We start from the raw sequence: 11,312 nt of genomic DNA, 5'->3' as shown, positions 1-11,312 counted from the left end.
AGTAATTTTCTTTTTTAATTTGAAGAGAGGTAACAAGATAATTTGCTTATAAAGTATCTTGAGTTGAATAAACAAGTCACATTTTAAATACATCTCTCCATTAGTCAAATGATGTTTAGAGAAGAATTAATCTCTGTCCATGCCTACCTGCTTAGGTTAATGTAAACACTGAAAATATTTTCATTCGGTCTATTAAAGATACTTCTAGCAAGTCCTTTATTAGGAGAAGAACCTAATCCTGGACGAAATGACTGACAGAAATATTTTTCCATAAGCTAGGAGTAGGAAAATTTGGCTCTAAGGACAACAAGGGGATTTACATTAGTGAAAAAGAATGTTCTTTGGGCATTGTTTCAGAATCACCTAGGATGCTGTTTTAAGAATAAAGATTTCTGTACTCCACTGAAGACTTACTGAATCAGAATGTGATTGAAAGAATGGGCAAAAATCAGGAAATCTGTACTAAAAAGCTTTACCCGGGAATCTTATGCATAGAGTAGCAATGAGAACTACTACCTCAGGGAAAAATCTGTTTTGAGGTCAGACCTGGAAATCACTGGCTACCTTTAAACAGGCAGAAACAATCATCTTTAGAAGAGAAATTTTCAGGGGCAAATATTAAATGGTGATATCATACTATTAAAAACCTCAAGTCTGTCTCCGTAAGCTATTATACTATATAGTCATACTCAGGTGGTTTAGGTGGGGGGAAAGGGTAAAAATAGCAAAACTTTGAAAACCCCTCAGTAAAGTTCATTCTTGGTCTTCTCTTCCTAAATTTGTTTTCAATTCTATTAGATTTAATCACTAAACAAGACCAAAAGAGAACTTTATTTTACATGACTTTATTTTCCATTTAGAACCATTTTATGCTTTACTTTAAAAAAAAAAAAAAAAAAAAAAAAAACTCACTCTGCTTTTAATAGTCCTAAAAGCATTTTAACCAAAATCTTGATTTAGGAAGACTTAAGACATTGTGCATTATTTTAAATATTTTCATTCTTTCAATAACTATTAAAAATAAGTTCACAATTAGGGTTTCAAATGTCCTAATCATATCTAGTTTGTTTTCATTTAATATTTTATCAATCCCATCATGTGCATACAGAAGTTAAGGTGATATATAAATTTTCTTTCAGACACATTGATAATTAGCTCTTAATCTAATTACTATTTCATTTATTCAGAAATAGCATTTAGACATAAAAACCAATGTTTCACTTTGTAAAATAACCTTTGGTTAATTTACACAAATCTAATACAGCATGTTGTGTAACTTTTAAGTAATACAATGAGTTTCACTACTATCATTTTAGTTTTTAATATTTATTGTGTCAGCAGGGCTGAGAATATCACATGGTTCAGTCTTCTGCAGGAAGTTATATAATAAAAGCATAGCGCCTTTGAATATGAAAAACATCCCAAAGGCCAGGAGTCCTCTTAAAGGAATTGAAAGGTAGAGATTTCAGAGAATTTTTCTCATTTTCAATATGTAAAGTGACTAGTCTGTCACTTTTTGAAGACTTAGTGAGAAAACCGTGTTCCTTATGCCACTGAATAAAGCTACTAAAACCACAAAATTTAGATATTGGTCCTAGGCTACATAATTAATGGGTCATCAAAAAAGAACCTGTCACTTAGTTACTAAGTATAAGTGAATTAACTTCCTATGCCAAGTAAGGGTCACACTTCACGTCCCTCATTTGTAAAAAGAAAAGGTGGCCTGGCCAGTGCCATTCAGGATTCTCTGCTAACTGTAAAATGTGGACTAATTTTCTTCTCTTTCTTATAGTCCATGTGTATATAAACTTTTCAGTTCTTTAAATCAAAAATTTTTATGCACATAACCATGTTGGTGTATTACCCTTAGTTTAAAAATGTACAACTACATAAATAAAAACTATTGTTTCTTCAATATTACTTGACATTTCTTCTGTAATTTCTTTATTTAAAAAAGTAAATGTAACAAGATACTTAAAAAAGGCTAGATACAAAAGTAGTTAAGCTGCTCACGAACATTTAAAATTTTCCAAAATGTATCTTCAGTAATCATGATCTTATAAAACATTTTACAGTTATCAGAAAGTGCCCAGGCTGAGTTTACATAACTGAAATACCTTAGTACAAATGTCTAATTAGAACTGAAGTGCAGTAACCTCCTGACTGACTGCTCATTGAAATAGGGATACAAAGAAAAAAAAACTGACTGTGATAAAGTACTGTGCATTGGCCCCATCATATGTACAAAAAAGTGCCCTTACTCAAATGAACAAATTACATGCAAAATATTAGTGATATCATTTAATATCCTAGAGCTCAATGCAGCTAAAATAAACCGCAATAAGTGGTTTTCATAGGTAAAAGTGATTTCATCTCTAAGATCTGAATGTCCAGAACTTTTTACAAGTTCCATATACATGATACACAATTGCAGCCAACCACAAATTAAACACCATAAAAAAAGTTAAAATGAAAACACAGAACATACTTAATTTTTTATTTTGAAATTCCCTATTCCCTCTATACAAGAACCTTTGCTGAAACACTTTCCACAAAGGCAGCAGTGAATTTTCAGAACATTTTACATTTTTCCCCTCAGCAAAAAGATAAATCACAGTGTAAATTATGTTGTTCTGCTGTCATCTTTGGCTGGGGTTAGACCCAGAAGTTGTCGACTAGCAAACCATTAGTCTAATGTTGCTAGTGCTCCTCAGGCCTTTTAAGCTACAAACTCAGCAAGGAATGTTTGCATTTAATCTCTTTAAGGTACCACCAGGGGGGGTGTGACAGCATTAACTTCCATAAACTTTTATAGACAAATGGAAAAAAATCTACAAAATTAGCTAGTAATATTACACAGCAATACACACTTTTTATACTCTACACAAAACCAAAATTCTTGGTCTTAATGGCGAGTAGTAACTTCTGTTTGAGAATCTGTTTAGAGGAATAGAGTGGGACGTAAAGTCGAGAAATACAAGTGTTTGCAGTAGGAAGATGTTGGTCATCTGGTGGTCTTATTGTGATTGAGGGCATAGGCTGGAATCCTTCTTCACTGGCTGGTAATGATGGGCTAGAGGTCCAAAAGTAAACCTAAACAGGAATATGATAATTACAATTTTGGCTTTTAACAGATTAACATTAATTCTGGCAATATATACAGAGAGCCCCATTCTTATGTTAAAACCTAAAGAGGGATATTATTTTGTACTGGGTTTTAAATTTATTTCTTATACTGAAAAGGTTCAGGGTCAGAAAAGTAAAAAGTGTCAGGTATATAGAAAAGTGACTGTTTCAAGGGCCTCAGTTTCTCTTGGGCCTTTCCAGTGGCTTTTAAAGTATCTTTTAGGGGAAACAGGGCACAAAATCTCTAAAAAAGTTTTAAAATTCAAACAGATTATTGGGCCACCTGGGTGGCTCAGTGGGTTAAGCCTCTGCCTTTGGCTCAGGTCATGGTCTCAGGGTCCTGAGATCAAGCCCCACATCTGGCTCTCTGCTCAGCGGGGAGCCTGCTTCCCCCTCTCTCTCTGCCTACTTGTGATCTCTCTCTCTAATAAAAAAATTTAAAAAAAAATTAAAAAAAAAAATAAAATTCACACAGATTATCAAAAAAGTTGTTTTGCATTTTATCTACCAGCATATTTTCAGTGCTATATTGTGATTCGGGAATAATTTTATTAAAGTGTTGGGGAGTATCTACTATACATAAAATCCATGCAATAAGCCTATTAACAATGAGTTTTACTACACATCTATTTTGTGTGACATCATGTAAATAAGATAAATGTTAACTTCTGTACTTTTTATCATTCCTCACTGATCTATACATACATACACACATTACATTCTTACATTGCCCAGTTCCTATTTCTTAAAGGTAAGGCTTTTTAAATCTAATGCATTCCAAAATGCACAACTAAAAATACATATATAGCCAATATCCCAAAGTGACTAGAAAACCTAAATGAAGTACAGTTGACCCTTGAACAACATGGGTTAGAATTACATGAGTCCACTTACATGTGGATTTTTTTTTTAAAGTAATCTCTACACCCAGTGTGGGGCTCAAAGTCACAATCCCAAGATCAGGAGTTGCATACAGGTGCCCCACGTGGAAAATTTTTTTAATAAATCACCACATACAGTACTACATATTTTCCTTATGGTTTTCTTAACTTTTTTTTTAGTGTAATTTAAGAATACAGTTAGAAATAATACATATATAAAATATGTGTAATGGACTCTTGTTACTGGTAGGCTTCTGGTCAATAGCAGGCTATTAGTAAAGTTTCTGGGGGAGTCAAAAGTCATACTCAGATTTGCAACTACATAGTAAGCTGGTGCCCTTAACCCTCACATCGTTCAAGGGTTGACTATAATCTGCTTTCCTGAAGAAATTGTTTTATGCAAAATCTCTAAGTTCCATAGGAGGAAGCAGAAAGAGAATCCCTGCTAAGTGTCTCTTCAAAGAATTTTATAAAAGATGCTCTAAAGAGGGGCGCCTGGGTGGCTCAGTAGGTTAAAGCCTCTGCCTTCGGCTCAGGTCATGATCCCAGCGTTCTGGGATCGAGCCCCACCATCGGGCTCTCTGCTCAGCAGGGAGCCTGCTTCCTCCTCTCTCTGACTGCCTCTCTGCCTACTTGTAGTCTCTGTCAAATAAATCAATATCTTTAAAAAAAAAAAAAAAAAGATGCTCTAAAGATAAAGCTGGTCCAATCCACTCATTTTACACATAAAGAACAAAGTGTTTCTCCAAAGAGGAATATGGTTAGCCAGGGTAGATATAACTACCACTGATGGACATCCCAAAAGTTGGAAGAAGAGAAATATAGTATAAGACTTTTCAGAACTTTTACTAGTAAACTCTAACTAGGAGGGGAATAAACTTATGTAGTCTTACCCAGAAGCCCCAAATACCCTGTACTTTTCAGTATGCTCTGAACAGTCTCTTATATCCTTCCGCTCTTCTCCTCAGACACATCAGGATAAAACCAACAACTGTGAAGCACTCTTCGCAAAAGAGGAGAGGGAAAAGACCCCCTGATATACTACTTAAGCCCTACAAATAGAGAAGTGACTTTCACAAATTAAAGCTGTCCATAGGAAATTCTGAGGCCCTTTCCAAAGGGAGATCTTCTTTCTTTCACTTCAAAAACTGAATAATAGCAAATTTATCTTCCAGTAGAAGGCAGAAACTACAGTGACATTTAACTTGATTGATAGAACTGAGAATTTACTGGTTTAAAAACAGAACATTACAACTAGGGGATTAAAAATAGTCCATTAAAACCTTCGACTTTATAGCCAATCATTTGTTTTTGGTACGTCTTACAGAACCGATGTGGCCCCTTTCTTAAAGAAACAAGGTACCTGAATCAAAAACTGACCACAGGTGGTAGAACCCTAACAGTGAAACCAAAAAGAAGAGATACAGTATTAACACTGGCAGAGACTTCAGGATCCGGAAGACTGGGAAAGCTGCATGGAACCAAGTAGATGAAATCTACCTACGGAATGACCTCAGTGGAAATTACCACAGTGGCTAAAACCAAGAATAGAACCAACTGACAGGATTAGCAAGAGAACGGTCTCCCTACAGAACAGAAATACTGGAAGGCTCCTGGGACCATGTAAAAATTAGAGAGTCCTAAATGCAGAACCCCCCTCCCAAAAATAAGTTAGTAACTCAAAGGTAAAGGGGAAACTCCCAAGTTTCATGTTTTCCCACAGAACTATTTCCCCTCTCAAATAAAACTGGAGGATATTTCTAGAAATTGGATCATTTTTATATATTCCACAAGTAGTGTGGTTTTAGTTACTGAGAACTAACGCTGCTTTGACAGGAAAAATTTTTCAGGGAACCATTAAGGAATAGGAGTAGAAAGGATACCTAGGATTTTCCAGGTTAAGAATGCCTTTCAAGACTAATGGACAGGTTGATTGGGTTTTATACTCAAGGCTGGATATAGATTCCACTGACCTGGTAAACTTTTCACAGTGACTAAAGTTTATATTATCTAGTTTATGATTCTAATTAGTAGATAAGATTGAAATCATAGATGTAATACCCACATATCACAAGCTATGCTATTCCTAGTACACACAAAGCAATCAAGATACTATTCAAAAATTTTGCAAAGACTTGCCACTGGTCAAAAGGATTAAGGATATATGAAAGGTGCAGCCAGCATATATAAGCATTATAGGGAAAAATGAAACCTGTCTCAACAATTAACTGGTATTATCTTCCAGGACTAAAGACAGTATAGCAATAGCTAAATGCGTTTTACTGTTTACAGGCTTTATTAATACTTCAGGTTTTCAGTTCTAGAGTAGAAAAACTAAAACTGCCTTATATTTCTGATTTCCTTAGCCAAAATTAAAATGATCAACCACTGTTTGCAAACTTAAAAGGCTATCATACACAGCATTATAAAATTTCATTTCTTCTACAAACTTCATGAAATTTTTGACTTACAAGATCTTGTCGTTCGGTCATGCTCATCTTCTCTACTATTGACCAGAACCAACGCTTGAATTGCAAGAGCTTCTCAGCATTTTCTCCTAAGAACGAAGAGTATAAATCCAGTATACTGTGTCCATTGTTACTTAAAATACTGCTTCTTATAAAAATAGCTTAAAATTGAAATGTTATCTAGGATCAGAGGTCTAATTCCTAATAGAGAGAATTAGGACCATTTGCATAATGTAAAAACTATTCATTAGTCAATCCTGACTTAAGATGACCAAGAAAAATGGACTACCAGTCTCAAAAATGATAATCACATAGCTTTAATCCCATCTGTAATTCATGATTCTTCTCATGAACTAAAACCAGGGCTTCAAAATTTTAATGAGTTTACAAATCACTTGGGGGAGCTTTCTAAAATGCAGATGCTCATCTACTAGGTCTATGGGGAGAAAGGAAAGGAATGGAGATTCTGCATTCCTAAAAATCTTCTAGATGATGCTGATGCTGCTTATCTGAGGATCAAATTTGGAGGGGCTTTAGATATTTATTTTCCCCTCTTAGGTTTTTGGTTTGTAAATGAGACAAATTCTTATCTTACAAGTACTGAAAACTGTATTAAATAAAGTAGCACAGGGGCGCCTGGGAGGCTCATTGGGTTACAGCCTCTGTCTTTGGCTCAGGTCATGATCCCAGGGTCCTAGGATCGAGCCCCACATCGGGCTCTGTGCTCAGCAGGGAGCCTGCTTCCTCCTCTCTCTCTGCCTACTTGGGATCTCTGTCAAATAAATAAATAAAATCTTAAAAAAAAAAAAAACAACAGTAGCACAAAAACTATTATACAATGAATCGAGCACAAAGAAAAAAACAAGAGTATTTATCCAAATAACTCTGCAAAATGTAAAAGGGGAAAAACTGGTACCTTCATGTACATAGTAATTATGACCTATACCTGGAATCCTCTCATAAGGACCTTCTTGGAGCTTCCAGTGTTTTATTGTACAGTCACAGCTAAAATTCTATTCTTAGGACTTTGAAAACAGAGATAAAAAATCAGGCCCTGAAGATAAATGTTATTCTAGGAGGATTATCACTACCTGTTGTTATTCTCTCTAGATTCTCCGTGTGTTTGTGTGTTGTTACATCTTTGTAAGTGAGCTTTGGGGCCGGTTCTACAAAGCAAACACCATACAGTCAAATTCTTTAATTAGAAAGTCTAAGAAAAATTAATTGGGAAACGCCAAGAGAATTGTCACATGGGTTATTTTTTTCTTACTACATAAAAATTCTTTTATGTAGTTGCTCACCACAAAGAATTTTTACTTGTATTTATACTAAACCATATATTCTTTAAAACCTAGAAAAAGTAAAAGAATTAAGAATAACCTAATGCTAAGGCTAGTCCAAATGTATCTTAAAAATGTAGCCAAAAAACTTTTAAACATCTGAGTAACATAACATTTCTAAGCCCCATAAATACATCTATTTTATTCCTTAAACATTAAAAAAATTTCATACCTGATTCATCATTGAAAGAAGTGAAACTGATCAACATCTGCACATTAACTTCACCACAGCCATTTACCAAAAGCCTAAAATCTTCTGCTGTTAAATCCTCTAATGAATTTTTTGGAAGCACATCCAGTAGACCTTTCCTCATTGCCTATAGAATATTTTAAAAATTACCTTTTTATTAGTCTCGGTACTTTATTTTCCATGTAGCATTACTGTTAAATCCCAATATCTAATTTTAGACTAAGAATACTAGTTCTCATTTTAAGCCAGAAAGAAAAATTAAATTCTGTATTTTGAATTTAATAGATTCAAAAGAGGCAGAGGGGGGAAAAAAGGCAGCATGAACAGGCTACAGGTTCGAAAGTGAAATAGTATTGTTTTACAGGATTTAACTGACCATAATTTAATTATGTTAATAAGAGGCTAGTCATTAAGTAAAAATATCTTCAATGTGTCAGACATGCTATCCGGTCACATCCCTGAAATCTAGAACCTTACTGAGAAATTACAATGTGCCAAGAACTGTTCTAAGCACCTTACATTATTAATGCATTTAATTCTATCCTCATTTTGCAAAGAAGGGAGCCAAGGCACAAAGCACTTAAGCAGTTTGCTAATGTCATATAACGTTAAGGAGTATTATAGCCATGACTTGAATCCTGACAGTATGACTTCAGAACCTGCACAATTATTCGCAGCACAGGAAATTAGAACACTTGACAAGGGACACCTGGTGGCTCAGTCGGTTGAGTATTTGCCTTTGGCTTAGGTCATGATCCCAGGGTCCTGGGTTGGAGTCCCCGCCAATGGACTTCTTGCTCAGTGGGGAGCCTGCTTCGCCCTCTGCATACTCTCTCTTTTTAACAAACAAACAAAATCTTTTTGACAAACACAGCAGGCCTGATGCTGCCCTTTAGAAGCCCTCACTAGGATCCTTGGCTGGCATCTGGAAACTTGGCTTTACTGATACAGCTATTCTGAATGTGTGGAGCAGTGAACCCTGCTGCATTAGCTTGCCTAGACTATTTGTGCGAACAGTGTGATTTATGATGAATTTCCTCTAAGAGTCTGAATTTCAGTAATCGTGGCTGGATGCATAGGAAGAAAATGCTTACAGGACTGGCCTCCGGGGGAAAAAAAAGAAAAAGAAAAAGAAAAACCTAGGCGGCAACTCTTAAGCAGGCTTCTCTAAGCACAAACACTGTACATGTATTTCTATAATTCACTCTAAAGGAAAGAAGTATGTTCTTTGTGACAGCCCACAGCCTGAGAGAACTTCAGAAGGCTGCACCTACATTCCTCCAGACTTGGTCTCATGTACCTTTTCCTTTGCTGAGTCTTTTTGCTATAATAAGCCATGACTATAATTGCCTTGGAATCCTTCTAGTTGGTCACCTAGACATGGGTGGTCACAGGACCCCAAAGCAGTAGTCATTTCAGTTCCACAAGAATCCTTTCTGAACTTTACTCACCAAATTGACTTTTGGATGATTACATGGTTTTTCCAAATAGTTTTACTGAAAAAAGAGTGCTTGGTCTGGAGTCAGGTATAATTTACATTGTACATAAATTAGTTTGGTTTAAAAGTTTTAACCTTTGGTAGGCAAGCTGAATATACTCTGAACTAGTTTACCACACATGAAGACACAAAGAGCCTGATCAGATCAAAGAACACTTTCTAGAAAGTACTCACGTGTAATGGCTGTTCTGCAACTACCAACATTCTATGTTCTGCATATTTCCGCACATACTCATACACATTCTGGGGAGTCACTGGTATATTTACACCATTAGGAATAAGTTCAACCTGTAAAAAAATTTTGCATTGCTATTTAAAAGTGATCTCAGGGTAGTCAGATTGAGCCCTGTGTCTGGCTCTACACTTAGTGCGCAGAGTCTATTTAAGAGTTTCTCTCTCCCTCTGCCTACCCTCCAATGTCTTTAAAACTTAAAAAAAAAAAAAAAGGTTAAAAAAAGTAAGATAATTCTGTATCTGACAAGTATCTAAGAGATGCAAAAAAAAAAAAAAAAAAAAAAAAAAAAAAAATATATCTAAAAAATATAAAAGAGATAAAAAAAAAAAAAAAAAAAAAAAAAGTACAAAAAACTCTTCTACCTTTCAGTCTGTCTCATTAACTCTCCATCTCTGGGTACCTGTCCAAATATGTACTGTGGTTTTTCTCTGTATGTTTTTGTGTGTCTCTTGTTCTGTCCCCATCTAAATTGTTTCTATAGAAGCAAAACAAACTAACCAAATTATCTTGCCAGAATCAGAAAATTATATATTTGCTTTACCTGTCCTCCACCCTCTTCTTTACACAAGTCAATTGCAAATGCCAAATCCATTGCAGAGAAAACAGCATCAGCATCTGAACTCTGAGAAGCGAGGATAAGTTGCCGTAAACTCTCATACATCACAGGATCAAAAAAAGCAAAATCATGCCAATTGACCTAAGAAAATAATCATATGAAACAATTATGAAATATCTTTACTGAATTTTATTTAATTTGAAGATATAAAGAATATTCCACTAAATATAATCGATTTGAAGAGGTAAAATGTTAATCTTTGACTCTGATAATTAACTTTCAAAATACAGTAAGCTATATTTTGAAAAAAACTTAAAGCCAATAGTGGAGAAATTTAAGTTCCAAAATAATTTGCAAAAACCTGCACTTTTTATTAAACAGTGATTATGCTGAGCAGCGGGTCCTTAGTATATACATCCTATTTAGTCTTGATTATAATAAAAAAATATAGATTATTCTAGATGACGAATCTGATGCTCAAAGGAATTCAGTAACTTATTGAAGGTCCTATCATTGGGTTAAACTTGAATCTATTTGATTCCATCTTCTCCCCAAACCGTGTTAAAAAGGCTCAATGCATCAACATTTCTGAGCTGTGGCTGAGCTTTAAATCCAGTTCTTCTTTGCACAAGAACATTTTTGCTGGAATACTTTAAGAATTCAATAGGGTCAGAGTTTACATCATTACATGTGTACATGCATACAAATGTACATACACATTTATATGATATGAATAGAAAACTATTCATCTGTGGGTTTGAACAATGTTAATTCGTATCATTCGCTGGCAAAGACTACAATATTTCATTGTTTTGTGTCAAGTAATTTCTTTTTAATACCTTTAGGAACACTGGCAGTTGTGTTTTAAATCAGAAGTTGCATAATTAGTATTATACATAAATTTTAAAGGATGTGGTCTCCCCCTTCCCCATATAAAAAGAATGTGCAGGCAGTCAGACTTCGAAGCAATAAAGAAATTATGCTAATTCTACCACTCAGAGATAAATATCAAGCATGC

At 34.9% G+C, this 11,312-nt stretch overlaps 1 protein-coding gene across 6 annotated transcripts in view; it reads right to left on the bottom strand.

The window, feature by feature from the left end:
* Positions 1–1,917: 1,917 nt before the first annotated feature.
* UBR5 (ubiquitin protein ligase E3 component n-recognin 5) overlaps positions 1,918–11,312 on the bottom strand; it is a 137,882-nt gene continuing 128,487 nt past the window's right edge. For 4 of the 6 annotated variants that reach the window (XM_032858564.1, XM_032858562.1, XM_032858560.1 and 1 more), the window contains exons 55-59: positions 10,280–10,435; positions 9,678–9,791; positions 7,988–8,132; positions 6,479–6,564; positions 2,881–3,093 (exon numbers count right to left, since the gene is read on the bottom strand). In XM_032858564.1, the coding sequence (XP_032714455.1) occupies positions 2,881–3,093; positions 6,479–6,564; positions 7,988–8,132; positions 9,678–9,791; positions 10,280–10,435 (714 nt within the window). Of the gene's footprint in view, positions 3,094–6,478; positions 6,565–7,987; positions 8,133–9,677; positions 9,792–10,279; positions 10,436–11,312 lie in introns of all 6 variants that reach the window. The other 2 variants (XM_032858561.1, XM_032858559.1) reach the window with 1 other exon arrangement.

This window comes from Lontra canadensis, unplaced genomic scaffold, assembly GCF_010015895.1.
Source record: "Lontra canadensis isolate GAN:19392208 unplaced genomic scaffold, GSC_riverotter_1.0 scaffold15, whole genome shotgun sequence".
In the NCBI taxonomy this organism is placed as follows: Eukaryota; Metazoa; Chordata; class Mammalia; order Carnivora; family Mustelidae; genus Lontra; species Lontra canadensis.
Note: the sequence above shows the minus strand (reverse complement) of the source record. Positions and strands in the feature narration are given on the sequence as shown.